Raw genomic sequence first — 18954 nt, forward strand, 5'->3', positions numbered from 1 at the left:
AGTGATCCACTACCATTCTAATCATTAGAGGGCTCGTGCCTCCTCATAAGACAACCTCTTGTGAAGGTTTCCCTTATATTTAGGTTGTTGTTGGGTGGATTGGATGTGAGTGTCCCCTCATCCTTTTCTTTTTTTTTCGAATTTCAATGGTTGTATCATCTTGTGAAGGTGTGTTATCTCCTAGTCATTTCATTGTCTATGTAGGTTTTGGGGGGAATTGTAGAGTTCCTAAGTGTGTCTTAGTGTGGATTTGAGGTTGAATATTCCCTTATCCTATCTTTATGTTGGTGTTACGAGTCAATGTGATAGTGGGTTATTACCCAATCATCATTTGAGTGCCATTCTTCCCTCATAAGTCCACCAAAGTGACTTTGTCTTGCAATTGGTAAGTCTTTTGTTGGCACCACCTTGCTTGTAGCCAATAAGAGGTTGTTTGTGTTGTTGTTACCCTTGTGTAATTGTATTTTACATTACACTTGTGTGCATTGGTTGTGCAATGTGACATGTTGCATCTTAGTCAATTAAAAAAGTTGTTTTATTAGTTTTGTCCTAGGTGTATCTATGTGGCACATTACAATGTTGCATCTCAAATCTTCCTTAGAGTTGGATAAATGTTCAAAAAAGTATAATTGCTCTAAATCTAAAGAAATCGACCCCTCCATATTTCTTGCCATGAGTTATAGAGCTAGTATCTACTTGATTACAATAAACTTGAGTATTGAGATTTCCCTACGGATATTTAAACTCTCCACGTCGCTTTTAATTATGGTATTACTAACATGAACCATATTCTACAACTTTATTTTAATATAAAGATTCTACCTTTTCAAATCTTAATCATTTCTTTAAGCTTCTCATAATTCTTCTTTAGATAACACAATTTCTCTAAACCAATCCATTTATCATTAATATTGAACATATTTTTCTCTTCAATTAGGGTACCCTTTTAGCTATTGAATATATTGATAATCTTCCCAATATTACAAGCTTTCTCCACCATTTTCTCAACAACAAACACCATAACTTCCATATCAAAGGTAGAGACCATTTTCTCAACAACAAATACCATAACTTCCATATCAAAGGTAGAGACTTTAGAGTTATTTTATTTTACTTTAGAACTTTCTGATTTACTACATGTATACATCAACAAATAATTTTTATTTTTTAAAATTACACCGAAGACATATTATACTCACATATGGATGCAAAATATCTATCAATAAAAACTAGAAGCATTTAATTTGTTGTCTTTGTGACAGCTAAATGCATAAAAAGAAAAAGAAAAAAACTTTATTATTAGTATTATTATTTTATATTAATTTTAATTATTTAATGCTAATTATCTCTTCACTTCCACCTCTCAACTACCACTCACTCTTTATCTCAATCAAATATTATTAATTATTGGGGAAATAATAATTTGACACTAAAACTTTTTTACTTTTATAAAGAGGTTAATAGAAAATATAAAAATTAGAATATATTAAAAAATAATAATATACTTATATCTTAATAATAATGTAATATTAATAATATAAAAGAAAACATATACAATATCTTGAATTCAATATCAAGTTTTGCTAATAAACTAAAACCAGCAACAACCAACACCCTGAAACCATGACATCAACTATATCCCTATATAACATTTTACAAAATTGCCATTTATATTGGTATCAACTATAACCATGGAAAACCTAAAACCCCTATCAACCATACTCCAATGAGAGAGATGGAAATTATCAGATCATTATCAAAAAATTGACTAACCTAACAGCTCGCCAATTATTTTGGCGCCTTTGCATTCTTGAGAGGGTTGTTGTACCAATAGTCCTCTAATCTTACCAATGAATGACAATTGTTGTTTTTGGGTGAGGAGCGTGAAACCCGCTTCTATTTTGCACTTTCGCCACCGAACACTTCACACCTCGCTACCACCCTACTTTGCACACACAATGCAAAATGCCAATTCTTGGTGCCTTTGCTGTTAAAATGCATACTTTGTATCACATTTAAAATACTCTACGGAGCCAACCCTTCCTTCCATCACACAAATCTACCCACATTTCTCCATGATCCATCGTTAAAGATGTTGCCACCTTGGACATCATGTTATCTAGCTCATTCCAACCTCTCAACATGTGGGATATTTTATATTCTTGGAAATATTTTAGATATTTCCCAATGATATTTATGTAGTTATTTAAATTCCAAGCTAATGAACGCCCTCTGATAATGGCATTTATGATGATTAATGAATCCCCCTCTGAATGCAATTTGGCTATAGACAATTTTATTGCTTTCAATGCCGCTTGCGCTTCTACCTTATTATTTGTGCCCTTCATCATTTTCTTGACTCTTTAATGTCACAATGTTTCTTGAACAATCCCTTGCAACATACCTTGCTTGAAAAGGTCTTGAGTTTCCCTTTGAAGCTCCATTAAAATTCACTTTGATCCAACCATTCTTTGGCTTCCTCCACTCAACTTGCATTATGTCTTGTGATTCTAAATTAGTCCAGAGGGGGCCATTAACGAACTGAATAATAATTTAATATTAGTTACAGTATAATAATATAATCACTTTTAAAGTGGAATAATGAACAAATATGATATCTTTCAGCGTACTTTACCTACATTTTTCTAAAGATAAGTATGCTAGTGACTATTTCATTTGATATACATTATTTATTTGTTTTTATTTAAAGAATAAGTTTTCAACAATACTTCTATTCAATTTTTTTTTTTTTAATTGATGATTTCTCCATGCGACTTTTTAATCAAAATTTTAAATCATACTCCATAATTTATCATCCCAATAACAAATAGAAAATGAAAAATTGAAATTCCAAAAATTATCAATTAAAAGATGAAAAATGACATAAATAAACTAATTTCACCATAGGGAAGCTGTCCACATAAAGCATTGAAAGCAATTTTTAAAAAAATATTACAGATAAGTAAACTATACTTTTCCTTGGTCGCTGACTATTATACTGGGAAAAGAGAAGTTGAATTCGTAACTGTACATCTTGCAAATTTCAATGGAATCCTCATTTTCAATGCCATGGCGAAAGGCGAGTCCGAATTTGAGCTAGCAGTAAATTCCTAGGGGTAAAGCCAATGTCAAGGTTGAAAACGGCAGTTGGTATGATCCGACAGAGTGCGCGGGATGATTCAAGAACTGAATGGAGAATGTACGGCTCTCTTATGCAATGGTGTGTTGATACAAAATCCATGGCGGAGGGCCATCGAATCCGTGTACATATGATTAAACAAGGCTTCAAACCCGACGTCTACTTAGAAACTAAATTTCTCATCTTGCACGTGAAATGCAGACGTGTAGCAGAAGCACGCCAATTGTTTGACAGAATGTCTGAAAGGAATGTGGTGTCATGGAATACAATGATCAGCGGGTATGCCGAGCAGGGCGACGCAGTGGAAGCGCTTGCAATTTTCGTGCAAATGCAGCGATACCAGAACCCAAAACCCGATCCCTTCACATTTGCCACGATTCTCAAGGTTTGCGCCTTGGAAGAGCCAGAGAGCGAGGAAAAACACACCCATAGACATATACACATACAGCAGCTCCACGCTCAAGTTATAAGACGGCTTTTCAAGCCAGACGTTGTTTTATTATCCACACTTATTGATGCCTACGCGAAATCTGGTTGTATGGACTATGCGAGCAAAGTGTTTGACGAAATGCCGCAACGGAGCGTAGTTTCGTGGACCGCGATGATTGGCGGGTATGTGAAGTCTGGGAGATTGGACGAGGCGCTGGAATGTTTTTGGGCAATGCCAGAGCGAGATGTTGTGGCATGGAATGCTATGATGGAAGGGTATGCCGAGGAAGGAGAGGGGGAGAAGGCCCTGGGCTTGTATGTTAGCATGCAAAGAGCTGGCTTTCCCCCTTCTCATTCCACCTTTCCCTCTATTGTCAAAGCATGCTCCCATCTTGCAGCCCTTGACCAAGCCCACCAGCTTCATGCCCACCTCATCAAACATGTCGGTGACCTTCCCGTTCAGTTGGGCAGCGCCCTGGTCGACATGTACGCCAAGTGCGGGTGCGTGGAGTCGGCCCGGCGGGTGTTTGAAGCCATGCCGGCAGATGAAAGAAATGTTATCTGCTGGACTACAATGATCGATGCATATGGTCGACACGGCCGAGGTGTAGAGGCCACCCAAGTGTTTGACGAAATGCAGCGTGCAGGCAGGGCACCCAATGATGTTACCTTCCTCAGCCTTCTGAATGCTTGCAGCCACGCAGGCCTGGTGCATGAAGGCTCCCGCTTCTTCCTCTCCATTCCATGCCTTCATTCTCTCACACCTCATCAACACCACTATGCCTGTATGGTTGACCTTCTCGGCCGAGCAGGGCAACTGGAGGCCACATTCAACTTCATCCTCAAAATGCCTGTGCCTGCTGGCCCTCATATTTGGGCTGCCCTGCTCGCCGCCTGCCGAGTTCATCACAACCTCCGATTGGCAAACCTTGCAGCACAACGGCTTTTCAGTTCCAACGACATGAAGCCCGGACGGTATGTTGTTCTCTCCAACATCTATGCCTCTGCTGGAATGTGGTACGATGCGTCCAATGTGAGAAGAGTAATGAAAGAAAGGGGTGTGAGCAAGGAGCCTGGGTGTAGTTGGATTGATGTCGATAAACAAGTTCATGCTTTTCATGTGGAGGATCGCTCCCATCCTCAAACACAGGAGATCTATGCAATGCTGGAGAGATTATCTGCTCAGCTCAGTGAAGCAGGCTATGTTCCCCATACAAACTCTGTGCTATATGATGTGGATGAGGAAGAGAAACACCACATTCTCCGCCACCATAGTGAGAAGTTGGCCATTGCTTTTGGGCTGATTAGGACGCCTGCTACAAGACATATTTGTATCATGAAAAACCTTCGCATCTGTGTTGACTGCCACAATGCCATCAACTTTATCTCCAAGATGGTTCCCCGAGAAATTGTTGTAAGAGATATAAACAGATTCCATTATTTTAAGAATGGTGTGTGTTCTTGTGGCAATTCTTGGTGACCTACAACATGAAACTCGAGGTTTTCTTTTATGTGTCAATTCTTTGACAAAAATATCAAATCAATTGGGTAGGCTTGTATGATGGTTTAGACTTCATATATAAGGGTGAAAATTATGTATCTATGTTTTTTTAATTTTTGCGGAATATGTAAATATAATACGTAATTAATAATCTTATATAATTTGTTGATGTGACATTTTTTTTTTTTTCCATCATTATGAGGGTAGTTTCTTTTATTGCTTTAAGGAAAAGATTACAATAGATTTATGGACAACATGTTCCAAAAATAGCACTCATATCTCTTACATGTCATCTAATGAGCAATGATTACATAAACAAGCTAATCTTTTCCCTAAGTTCTTGATCTTTTCCCTAAGTTCTTGATCTTGTCAATGCCCGATCTGGAGAGTGGGAGAGAAGCATGGTCCAATAGTGACTCTAACGCTGCAAGATTGTTTCCTTTTCTTCCTTGGATCCGCCTCCTCCATGCTATCATCCTCACCCACATTCAAATGGAGATCACCAAACAATGTTGACAGTGGTGCCTCATTTAAACCTTGGTGGTGGTTTCACCAAGCAAGTGTTTTAATCATTGCATTGCATGGGTCACCTTGTTGACATGATATTATTATCTTTTGATTTTATTATAATTATTTTTTATATATTTAATCTTAATAAATGAATATTATATTTACAAACTTTTATGTTGGAATAAATTATTATTTACTTTATGCTTAACTTAACTTAGATATCATTGTTTCTTAGGTTAGGGTAGTTGGATATTACCTACTCCCTACCTATCCTTGTATCTCATTGAACCACGTCATTATCGTGTGCTCTCATCTCTCTCTCTTTTGCCTTTATAAACAAAGCTCATCGTACATTTTTATTCATCTCAATATTGGTTATCACTCAGGTGCAATATTGTTTTCTCCATTGTGAAGGTTTTATAGTTGTTTGTTGTCATGGAATGGAGTTATACTCCAACATGATATAGAGCTTGTTTGTAGTGACTCCTTCCATATCTAAGATCTTTATCAGTTTGAGCTTGAGATCCCGAGAGTTGTGATTTTGCAATACAAGTACCATTTCATTGAGTGTCATTCTCGGTCATATTGATTTCCATAGTTTTTAGACTGGCGATTTTTTCATTTATGGTTTATGTGAGCTATTATTGCTACTTGAAGGCATATTTGTATCGGCTTCCATTATTTTTTATTATATTATCATTGGTGAAAAATTTGTTTGTTGGCAATATGCAAGAATTGATTGTGTTGTCATCGATGTCAACACTGCTCTAGTTGGTTGTTGACTTGTTCCGGTTGGACATGGTTTTGGCAGAGGTTATTAGAGATTTTGCTCCGGTATGTTCAGATTATTGGATTCGGTTTTGAAGGATATTCATGATAATTATATGTATGTCATATTCAGTTGGTTCATGATTTGGTGCTCCAAAAGCTATTGATTATGTTCTAGACTGTCGGTTGATGTTCTTGGTCCCGACCGTGATATTTGATGAAATGGTTAAGTGGTTTTGATGCGGCTTCTAGAAATGTTTCTTAACGTGCTAAAGGTGTTCTTGATCATGTCCCAATTGTTTGGTGGCTTCACATTGGCTAGCGTGAAGATTTGGTGATCCTATTTGGGTCAGGTAGGATATTCTGTGTTATTAGCAGTGAGGGTTTTTCCCGGTTGGTGTAACGTGTTCCAATTGATCTTGGTGGGATTTCCGGTGGATGCAATTGTTTGGGAACTTGAATTAGGTCCATGCTATGTAATGTAAATCATAATATTGGTCTGGTGGTCGATCTTTATATAGTGTAATGTAATTTTTGTAATTATGAGTTGAGGGTTGAGGATTTAGCCGACCTTGTTATCAAGGTTGATGATTTGTATATATAGGAGATATGTTTATGTAATTTGGGTATCAGTATCTTGTCTCCATTATTAGAGAGAGGTAAATGTGCGAACAAGGATATATCATTCAACGAAGTGTTGTCGAGAGTTTGGTATTGCATGGCAGACAACTGTGCTTAATCGAAACTGTAACCAAGCATTAGGAGATGTTATTTCCACAGTTCATTTCCTCTGAATTGTAGTCCGATGATTATGTAAGTCTGTGAGACTTCCCTTTTGTGTTGAGGAGTGTCCTCTAGGCGGTTGGCCTGATTGCAAGTGCAATCCCCATTGTAATATTTTCACATATTGTTGTAGAAGTATTATCTGATTGTGGGTAAGGTTTCCCACTATAGTTTTTCCCTTCACTTGGTTTTCCACGTCAAAATTATTAGTGTTGTGTGTTGTGTACTCTCGTGCTTTATCTTTCACTGTGTTGTTTTCATTTTGCTCCAATAGAAGAATTATAATCTACAATAATTGTTGAACTTGTGGACAACTTATTCACCCCCTCCCCCTCTTAGTTTTCCTCTGGTTCATTCTAACGTTGTTTAGCTAGCATCCTTTTGGTTGAAAACCAATTTGCATATCCGGATCATTATCGACTCAATTCATTTTTTATGGATCTAGCGTTTTTCTTGGCATCTCCAACATTTTTTTGCCAATGAGATCTCTCACGTAAAGATCTATTTTTCTCTAGATCAGGCATTCTAGGGTTCAGGCCTCTTATGGTGGAAGAGTTTTTTTGCAGAAACTAGCTCTATGTTTGCTTCGAGTGGATTTTCTTTATTTGGAGATCTACATTTCCAGCATTGTGTAACAGTGGCTCTATGAGTGTGGTGTTTTCATTAGATCTAGTTTGATGCTTACTATTTAAGGGAAATTTTTTGCATTGTTTGGAGCATTTGATTGAAGGTTTGAGGGTTCATGTTCTTGTACATATTTTTATGGAGTTTATTGTGAATCAGCGTCGACATTAATTATGAGACTGCATATTGCATGATAGGTGGCTTGATTGTTGTTGCAAACAAGATTTTTTTGGTGATCAACTAGTACAACTACTGGACCCTCTCCCCTACCCTTAGGGGAAGCTTCCCCCCCTATTTCATGCCTTTTTCCCTCTTCAAAATTTCTTGCAATAATGGCGAAGAAATATTAGGGTTGATCAACACAAGCGAAGGTTACAGGAATTGCAAGTGGAGGTTTCAAGGACATTGCAGGTGAGAGGATAGAGGAAGGACACAAAACATGGTGACCTCGGATCCAACAGAGAGGGGACCCAACTCCACCACATAAGGGTCTTTTTCAACTTTCAACGTGTTTGTTGGGCCCAGTCGAAGACAAGGTGTGCCCAAATCAATCTCCCTGTTTTCTTTTCTTCTATCTCCACTCATTTATTTTTGCATTTTCTTCCAATAAAGGGTAAAACAAAACTGGTACAATCAATACAACAGCAATACGCAAAACAATATGGGGTTTGGCCTTGGTGAGTCAAAGGGAAACTTAGCAGTGGTATATCAGGAGTCCAGTATGAAGGGGTCCCATTTTTCTGTGGGAAACAATTTTTTATATCACCCAAGCTAATATTGGGGGCAGGTTTCAATAGTAATCTCCAAGCTCAATTGATGGGCTCTAAACCTTTTTTGCCAAGAGGTCTGGAAACATTCTACAACCCGTCTTGAAGCACCTCAACTTTTGACAACTTTAGAAGGTTTAACAGGGTCTTGGGAATTTGTCATGACATATTTTCTCCAAAAATAGGTAGGCAACACAGACGAAAGATTGGTATTGGTAAATGTTAAACAATACAAAGGAATTTTAAGGCATAAACAATTTCAAAAACTAAGGCAAACGCATAAGAAACGATATGCAATGATTTTGCCGAGAGTTAACAATATATCTGACAAGACTTACAAAACCAGTGTGGAGTAATCGGTGCAGAAAGAGAACGAAAATGAGGGGTTACAAGAACAAGCAAAAATTATTGAGAACCCCAAATCAAATTTGTTCCAAGCAGAAGTATGCACATCAAGAAAAGATGACAACATACAAGATAAACAGGGCAAAAAAAAAATTATAGTCCAACATCAACACCACTATTGTGGTCTTTTGAGTTATATGTGGAGGAGCGCATGGACATAATAAAGAGGCTCAAGACCCTAGAAACATGGAATTGGGAAGAGAAGAACAAAGTGTACGAAGCAATAGAGTATACAAGCAAAAAAAAGAGGGAGAACAAAAGTCTTACAGAGCAGATCTCAAACATGCAAATCAAAATGGAAATAGGACATCAAGAGTTGGACATCATAAAACAAGAACTAGAACAATGGAAATCAAATAGGAATAAGGGATCAAAATTGATAAAACGAGAGGACCCAACACAAGTAAAGGAAATTCAATTAGCCTTAATTGAATTGAAAACTAAAGAGTCTAAACTAAGGGAGCAGATAGAAGAAGATAAATCTTGGTCACAAATTGTAAACGGATCAACAAACAAACAAACAAAAGGGAATCATTGAGCAACAAATAAAAATACAAATGAGGGAAGAACAAGACAAGTGTGGCAAAGCTGCAAATACATTATCAAAGGACTAAACGACTTTGGAGAAAAAGAGAGAACCAACATTCTAGCAAGGGACTTTCTTAGAGATAAGTTGGAGTCGACAGGGGGTATTCAAAGAGCAAATATGATAGAAAAGAAGATAGACAGAGGAAGAGATAAGCATATAAGAGTTATCCTGAGAAACATAGAGGATAAGAATATGATCCTTAGAAATAGAAAGCTACTTAGAGGTTCACAATTCTACCTAGATGAAGATCTGACTTTTGTTCAGTAGGAGGAACAAAGGAAGGAGTGGGATAAAGGTAAGACAACAAGAAATGAGGGAAAGTGGGTAGGGTTGAAGAATAGGAAAGCTCAAATTAGGGAGTGTTTCTCTAATAATAAATAGGAAATAGGGGCACCATGGGACTACTTAAGTGTAGTGATTTGGAATTGCAAAGTCTATCCATGGAGAAGAGGTCCAAGGGTGGGGCCCATAGCAAAGGGGAAAGCTATTATCATTTTTGTTGAAACACATGAGCATGACGGTTGCAAGGTCCTGGATTTTGAAGGTTACAAGAAATTTTCAGTTTGGAACAAAGGGAATGGGATAGGTAAAGGACACAGTGGAGTCACAATGCTTATAAATGAGAAGTGGTATGGAATTGTAAAAGTTGAAAAAAAAGGACCCAAATAAAAAATACATTTGGCTATAAATAACAATGAATGAGATAAATTTCAGGTTGGCTTCTTGTTACTCCACTCCTTAAAACTCTAAGTTTTACAAGAGACGGAATTTAGACAATGAAGACCCATATGCATCTCTAAAAAAATATATCTCCCTATTCAGCACCTTAGGAGAAATAATGCTAATAGGTGACTTCAATGCAAGGACAATTAATAACCAATATTTATAATTGAGTAGTGGTGAAAAAGGAGAAAATAATCATGTATGGTTGGAAGAAGGTGGGGGTCAATTTAGGGAAAGAACTTCACAAGATAATAATGGAGATGTCTCACACTTTGGGGCAGAATAATTAGGGATGTGTAGTTTGTTTGGCATGGTTATTTGCAACTGAATGAGTGGCTAGCCAACTTCAGGGGGTGTCACTTGCAAAACCTATAATGGTCAGAGTGTGGTAGATTGTGTTATTTTCTCTCAAAACTTACATCTAGAGTGTTGGAGGTTGACATTGGATAATTTCATATAGAAATTAAATCCGATCATATGCCTCTTTTTTTTAAGTTGGACTTTTCCCCCAAGCAACCCACAAAATAAACAATTTCTTCACATGCAAAAGAAAATAGCTACTAAAGGCAAAATCCTCATAAATCAAGAAAACAAGGACATTTTTAGTGTTGTACTTAAGCAGCAATCTCATGAAATAAATAATATTTTGGTTGATGAAAGGTTCAATTAGGAGTGTGGCCATGTTTATAGTAGTATGATGATCCTCATAATCCATAAGGCTTTGAGTGCATGTAAAAAAGACTTGTTGTAGGAAGAGGGTCGCAAAATTTTTTTATGGGAAACCCGTGGTATGATGAAGAGTGTAAGGCAGCCAAGAGATCTTTAAAGGGGAAAGATATGAGCAAATAAAACAAGCATGCAAAATTGATTCAAGCAAAAAAAAAAAAAAGAATATGTAAATGCAAGAAGGAAGGAGTTAATCTCTCTTGGTAAACACAATCCCAAAGATTTTTGGAAGGAAGTATAGCAAAGGAGAAAACAAACTGAGAACGGTATTACAGATGCTCAATGGCTAGAATATGTAAAGCTTCTTTATGAGAAGATACATGAGAAGAACTCCCCTCCCATAGTGAACACATCGGTGGATCTATTCAGGGTGGATGATATCAAACAGGGAATACAGAATTTAGTAAATGGTAAGGCTAGTGATATTGATGGGCTTCAAGCTAAATTTTTAAAATGGGGAGTTCACCTTCTCTCTCCTCACATAAAGGGAATATTTAATAATGTCATTCGAGATGGTTTCTCGGTAGATTAGACAACCAATGTGGTTATTCCCCTCTTTAAAAGTAGGTTTATCAATAACCCATCTAACTACCAAACTATTATGGTCAACCCCCTTCTAGACAAACTTTTTGGGAGCATGGTGGAATGTAGAATCACCAGTTGAGCAGAAGGTGATGGAAAAAGAGCAAAAGGTCAAGCTAGTTTCAGGCCTAGACATTCCACCATTGATCATTGTTGGAATCCAAGAACACTAAGAGGGGGGGTGAATCAGTGTTCTAACGGTATGATCAATTTTAACCTTATTAAAGCATGCATACATCAACCGGTATATCGGTACATATAGAATTGAAAGAAGTAAAGAAACCAATAAGCCAATCACATAAATGAATACCATAACACACAGAATTATACATGGAAAACCTCAAAGAAGAAAAACCACAATGGGATTTGTGACCCACAATATCAATGTTGGGATCCAAGAACACTGAAAGGGGGGCTGAATCAGTGTTCTGTCGGAATGAATAGTTTTTAACTTTCTAGACCATGCATATATACCGGTAAACAAATAAACATATAACAAGAAGCAAATAAACCATCCACATAAATAAACACCATAATACACAGAGTTTATACATGGAAAACCTCAATGAGGAAAAACCATAGTGGGATTTGTGATCCACAATATTAGTTCACTGGCCATATGAAAAGATATTACATATAACAAGGACCTGCACTTGTAGGAAGGCACACTGCCTAGAGCATACTACTCATCACTAAAGAGCCTCACTGACTACAAGCTTTCTACCAAAGCAAATTACTGAAAATGAACTCAAGAATGCATCTGCTATGCCAAATAGAAATCTAGTTCTAGTTCTGCTCTGTACCGATTCATAAACTTTGAACTTCTACCAGTATCTCTTCTGCTCCAAGAATGCTTTCCAAGCTATCTACAGATCATTGCATGATATAGCATTTGCATACAAAATGATCTCCATACATATTTTTTGCATCATATAGTTCTGCTATATTCTCCTATACACATTTTTATATATCTTGCTTCCTTACAAAAATAACCTAGCAGACTGACCTATATACCTATTACAAATGATATGCCTTATATCGGCTTACAATACATTTACAAAAGATATTCAGTGTCGGCCTTGACATTATTAATTACAAAATTATTCAAGTAAATCCTCCTTGATGTCGGATTCCAAAGAAGTATTGATGTCGGTGTCGGTGCCACTATTTGTCGGTATATGCTTCCTAGTGTCGGTTTATGACTTCCATTATATCTTGTTGTCATCAATGACAAAAAAATGAATCCAATGAGTGTCAATTCCCAACAATCTCCCCCTTTGACATTGATGGCAACACTCATGTGAAAAATGGATTCCCTGTCGATATGCTCCCCCTAAGCAATACACTCCATCTGAAATGTGTTTCCCTGATATTTTTCACATATGAATATTCTCCCCCTTTGATATTAATTCCAAAGACCGGTGAAAGAATTGAAAGAATAAAATAATATTGTTAGTTTTACTGGAGCTTACTCATCTTCAGGATTTCTGGGTATGCCTTTTGCAATAACTGAAGATATGTATCTCAACCGGATTTGAAAGTATCAGAAATAGATGCAAGTCCACTTAGTAAGTGGGCACGTGTTTCTTTCTCTTGGATATCTGTCAGTGTGGGTTTAGCTATCATATCCATGCACTCTTTCTTGTGAACACCCAATGAATCTAGTCTAGGACTTACCAATCCTCTTAGATTTCTTTCTCTTCTCATGATTTTATCTCTCTCCTTCTCAAAAGAAAAAATTTGGTTCTCCAAGGACAAGAATTTTCCATCAAAAGATGTGGTTAGTGTAGTCAATCCATCAAAAGAGTTAGCAATTTTAGCCATCTTATTATATAACTCCTTCAATCTGTTATCTAAATTAGTTGTAAGACTTTCTATGTTACAACACACTCTGTAGATATTTGTACATTGTTTTAAACAAATCTCAATAAGGATAAGCTTGTCCTCAATTTTCTTCTTCCATGTTTCTATAAGTTGATCAAAAGTTGTTCTTTTTGTTGTTGTGAAATTGTCCAAAGCCTGTCGGTCCGCAATCTGCCTCAGAGATTGAAAATTGTTGGATATGTGCTTTGTTAGAGTCTTGAGCTTATCGGAAGGGCTTGCTCCATCTTCAATTTGATAGTCAGGTAATAATCTGTGCAACACAGAGACTGGTTGATCAATTAATCCTTTATCTATAGTACCTTCCTTCATTAATTTCTGCATAGCCATCATCATTAATTCAGTTGGACTCAACTCAGAGACTGATTTCTTCTCAACCTGAGAAGTGTCAATTGCCAAAACCTTTGCCGAGGAATCAGTTTTACGTGCCGATATGGACTAAGTGGCTTTTACCTTATCCATCTCAACCTCTATTGCATCGGTGGCTTCGCCACTTGGTACAGTGTCAGTTACTGCTGGTGGAGTATTATCCACAGAATTTTCAGTATCTTGTACATTGCCTTGCTCAAAAATGGTTTGTGTCGATACAGATTGTACACTCTCCTTAGCTGCTGGTTGTGTTTGAGTATCTATAGTTACTACTGGTTGTGTCAAAACTGGAGTTGAACTGCCCAAAATACCTTTCCCTTTTGATTTGTTAGGAATGGTGGAAGTTGTTGCCCTTGCAAATTCTTCTTGAGATGTGAGAAAGTCTGGGTTTTTCTGAAATAATTTGGTCCATCCCTTACTTGTCTCATTTACCACCTCATTTACTCTCCCCATCATAAGGCTTATCTACCGAGATTTAATACTGAAGATTGTCCTATTTGCAGTGTTAATACATCTTTTCATTTCTTCATTATTTATAGTAGCACACAATTCCAAAAGTGCAACTTCTTTGATCTCCCTATCTCTCTTGACAACGTCAAGTCTCCTAGCCTCAAGTTTATTATACAAGGATAAAGGTATCTCCTTCAAAATTTTAATTAAGGCTTTCTTATAAATGTCTATATACAACAAAATAGCCTCTTATAATTCACTTTGCTCATTCTCTTCTAAATCCTCATAATACTTTGATATATTTTTCAATATTCCATCTTTTGTAATTTCATCAATAAGCTCAGCACAGGTAATTGTGATCTTACCGGTTCCAATATCATCACCCTTCTTCTTTTTGCTTGTGGTTGTCGGTGACTGGTTTTCTCTTCTACATAGGCTTCCTTGTCGGTGGTGGAGGTGCAGTAGGCTTAGTTGCCTTTATAACAAGTGTCCTCCTAGGCTCTACCTTCTTCTTCTCTACCGGTGGTTTTACCACATTCTTCCTTTGTACCCTTCTGAAAGACAGAAGTTCATTATCCTTAGGATCAGAGTCTGAAGTGATAGGGGAAACATGAACTTGTGGCTTCTTCACTTCTATAGTACCAACCTCTATCGGTTTAGCAGCTTGTTTTGATTTGGAACCTAGTTGAGTGTCTATCTTATACATCACATCTTGTACATATGCAGACATCTTTTCTATTTTCTTTTCTCTTCTCTTCCTGTTAAACTGGTTTTCACTTCAAGAGCCTTCTCTCCTGTTTTACCAAAATGTTTTGTCTTATCATCTAATGGGGCATCTAACAACATTTTTGCATAGAGTTCAAAAATGCTATCATCTACCTCATATCCAAGCTCAGTAATACATATTTACCTAGGTTCAACTGCTTCCATAAGAGTTTCATCCATTTTTACCATGAAATAGATATCAGTGGAATACTTCTCCACAATGTTCTTTGAAATTATCTCCCTTTGCCTCATGTTTTCTTGAAAAGTCTTAAAATACCCCCAAAGTTTCTCATCTCTGCCGGTACCAAGACCGGTGATAGCTTCCTTGATTTGCATACCTATCGGTATGTCATGAGCCCAATGCTTCTTCCCTAGACTGAGTAGTTCTTTTAGGAAGTAAAGCATTAAAAAAACAATCAAGTTTCCATATCTAAAGGTGCCTTTCTAGATTCCTTTGATCTTTACAAGGTTTAACATAAACTCACTCCTCATCCACTCACATAAATCATATTTCACATTGTTCCTCAGCATCTGATATGCAGCATGAATGCATGAACTACCAATAGAATTCAATTGGTTGGATTGAATTACCTTGTAGCCTATGATCATGCTTGCAAACTTTATATCTGTGTCGGTGATTGTGCTTATCTTCATTGATCTGCTATCAAGTGTAGTACTAATGAGTTTTTCAACCTCTATGTTGGAAATTTTCTTGCCAGGTTCTTGTCCGACCCTGGGCAAGTCAGTGACAACTTGAATTGCTTCCTTCGTGATCATGTAAGGCCTATCTAGCCAAATAAATTCGTTGTGAACCCTACTTAGAACGTATCTGATCACTTCATCTTTGAATTCTGGTATGTACAGAATACCGATTAACCCTAGATCCTCAATTGCTTTGAATTTCGGTTTGATGGTTTTGGAGTCTCCTAGTATCACAGATTGATACATTCTTTTGATGTCTGTAGTGCCCAAATCATCAAGGGTGCAGTGAATGTATGCTCTAACATCTTCAACATACATTATGTCGTCAGGAACCCTAGAAAATGCTCCCGCAGAGTCTTCCTTTTTAGCAATTTCAGGAACCTCCTTAAATACTAGCCCTAACCTATCCTTGATTTCGACAATGGTGGGATTTTCAATAAAAGTAGGAGCTGAAGATCGAGATGCCATGTCAAAAAATACCTGAAAGTAAATGCCGGTGGAAGTTTGATAATTGCTCAAAAGCTTTTCACAATGCTTCTTCTTGCTCTTGACTCGCCTTTACTTCGCTCTGAATGCTTGAATGCTCAGTGAGTGAAAATGAATTCACTTACCCTCTTTTATCAATGAATAAAACCATAATTTTATGTAATAAATGCTTCACCAATAACCCTATGGATGTCGGTTTCACGATTATGTGTTGGGTGAACCTTCATCGATGATGAACACAATTCTCTAGATCTCCTTAGATCTCTTCCAGGGTATATGCAAAATTTAGCAATGACTTTGCCAACCCCTAAGGCTTATGCCTCAAGTACTAGTGGAATTTCCTGTCGATGGAGGAATACTCTGTTCTACTGGTGGAGTTATCGATATAGATCCATCTCCACTTGGTTCTTCAGATTTTCTAACCCATTTCTTGGAGTGATCTTGTTGTATTTTGTCTACCTTCTTCTTTCCTTTCTCATTAGCTTTATCATTATTAACCGGTTGAGTCTTGCTTCTGCAATACTTAGCAATATGACCTATTTTGTTGCATGCATAACATGTAACATTGTTCTTCTGAATTGCTTTGACATATTCGGTATCATTTCTTGATCTACAATGATTAGCAAAATGTCCAAACTTTCCACATGCATGGCATTTAACATTCATTCTGCAATCTTTTGATCTATCACCATATTTCTTGCAGTTTGTGCATTGACTGGAAACAGAATTGTAGTTTTGATTTGCCTTATTTCTACATTGTTTATCCATATGCCCAAATTTATTACAAATAAAACATCTACCATTGAATTTATAAGCATTAGATTGTCTTACAGGTTTCCTCTGTTCTGATGAGTTCTTCATACCAGTTGTCTGATCTTCATTTGCAGTACTAGAGCTTTCACCTTGCACAAATCCAAGTCCTCTTGAATCATCAATCTGTCTTTGTCTTTTTAGTAAGTCATCCAATTGTGTGGCATTGATCCTAAACTTTTCTTTATACTCACTTGCAGTAGTCAGATCATCTCTTAGAGTGGTTACTTGTCTTTCAAGTTCTTATTCATTGTTCCGCGAGTGTGCCAAATTAGTTCTCAACAAATTATTCTCATGAGTCAATCTTCCACATTCATCAAATTTGTTCTTAGGAGATATAACAAGATTTATGCTCCTTCTTCTTTCTATCCTCAATATCTTTTGATAACCTCATAGTCAGATCTTGCATTTCATTCTTCATGAGCATGTTTGCTTGACTTAGTTTTTGACATTGTTCTTTAAGAGAATTATTCTCCTCATCATCTGATTTCTGCAAAAGTTATTTTCTCTTGGCTTGAGCAGATGATAACCTTTCTTGTAGGATAAGAATGAATTCATTTGCAGAATTCAATTCTTCTTGCAATTTCAAGTTCTTCATCCTTTCAACATCATAATCCTCAAGAGCCATCTCAAGTTGCTTCTCCATAGCCATGTTCAAAAATTCTGGTTTCACGATCTTCCTCAAGCTGTTAAACTTCTTTCGAGGAACCAAGCTCTGATACCAATTGTTGGGATCCAAGAACACTGAGAGGGGGGGGTGAATCAGTGTTCTGTCGGAATGAAAAGTTTTTAACTTTCTAGACCATGCATATATATAGCGATAAACAAATAAACATATAACAAGAAGCAAATAAACCATCCACATAAATCAACACCATAACACACATAGTTTATACGTGGAAAACCTCAATGACGAAAAACCACGGTGGGATTTGTGACCCAAAATATCAGTTCACTGGCCATATGAAAAGATATTACATATAACAGGGGCCTAAACTTGTAGGAAGGCACACTGCCTAGAGCACACTGCCTAGAGCATACTGCTCATCATTAAAGAGTCTCACTAATTACAAGCTTTCTGCCAAAGTAATTACTGAAAATGAACTCAAGCATGCATCTGCTATGCCAAATAGAGTTCCAATTTTGGTTCTACTCTGTACCGGTTTATAAACTCTAAACTGCTACCGGTATGTCTTCTCCTCCAAGAATGTTTTCCAAGCTATCTATAGATCATTGCATGATATAGAATTCGCATACAAAATGATCTCCATACATATTTTTCGCATCATATAGTTCTGCTATATTTTCCTATACACTTTTTTTATATATCTTGCTTCCTTACAAAAATAACCTAGCAGACTGACCTATATACCTATTACAAATGATATGCCTTATGTCGTCTTACAATACATTTACAAAAGATATTCAGTGTTGGCCTTGACAATATTAATTACAAAATGATTTAAGTAAATCCTCCTTGATGTCGGCTTCCAAAGAAGTATTGATGCCAATGTCGGTGTCGGTATCTGTCGGTATATTCTTCCTAGTGCCGATTGATGACTTCCATTATATCTTACTACCATCAATGACAAAAAAATGAATCCAATGAGTGTCGATTGCCAACAATCAATCCACTAGCCATATGAAGAGATATTACAAAATATAGGGGCCTGCACTTGCAGGAAGGCTTACAGCCTAGAGCACACTACTCAATCACAAAAAGAGCCTCACTGACTACATGTAAATCCAGACTTGAATCCCGAGAAATGATTGAACTACTAAGATAGCATCCTTTATGCCAAAATATAGTTTCGGTTAAGCTATGTTTGTTCTGGTCTGAAACCCTAAACCCTTTACCAAAATACCCCTTTACAAAAATAGCCTCACATACATAATCTCTCTGATATATTTCGCATCTCCTTCCTAATAAATATTCACAAAAAAA

At 36.9% G+C, this 18954-nt stretch overlaps 1 protein-coding gene across 1 annotated transcript; it reads left to right on the forward strand.

Annotated features, from left to right (window-relative positions):
• Window positions 1-2934: 2934 nt before the first annotated feature.
• LOC131062650 (putative pentatricopeptide repeat-containing protein At3g13770, mitochondrial) lies at window positions 2935-5180 on the forward strand. Its single transcript, XM_057996356.2, has one exon. It carries the CDS (start codon window positions 3126-3128, stop codon window positions 5046-5048), a length of 1923 nt encoding a protein of 640 aa, XP_057852339.2. The 5' UTR covers window positions 2935-3125; the 3' UTR covers window positions 5049-5180.
• Window positions 5181-18954: the final 13774 nt, after the last annotated feature.

This window comes from Cryptomeria japonica, chromosome 8, assembly GCF_030272615.1.
Source record: "Cryptomeria japonica chromosome 8, Sugi_1.0, whole genome shotgun sequence".
Taxonomy (NCBI): Eukaryota; Viridiplantae; Streptophyta; class Pinopsida; order Cupressales; family Cupressaceae; genus Cryptomeria; species Cryptomeria japonica.

Coding starts and splice junctions, on each gene's coding strand:
- LOC131062650 (XM_057996356.2), top strand. CDS start 3,126: ATGTCAAGGTTGAAAACGGCAGTTGGTATGATCCGACAGAGTGCGCGG.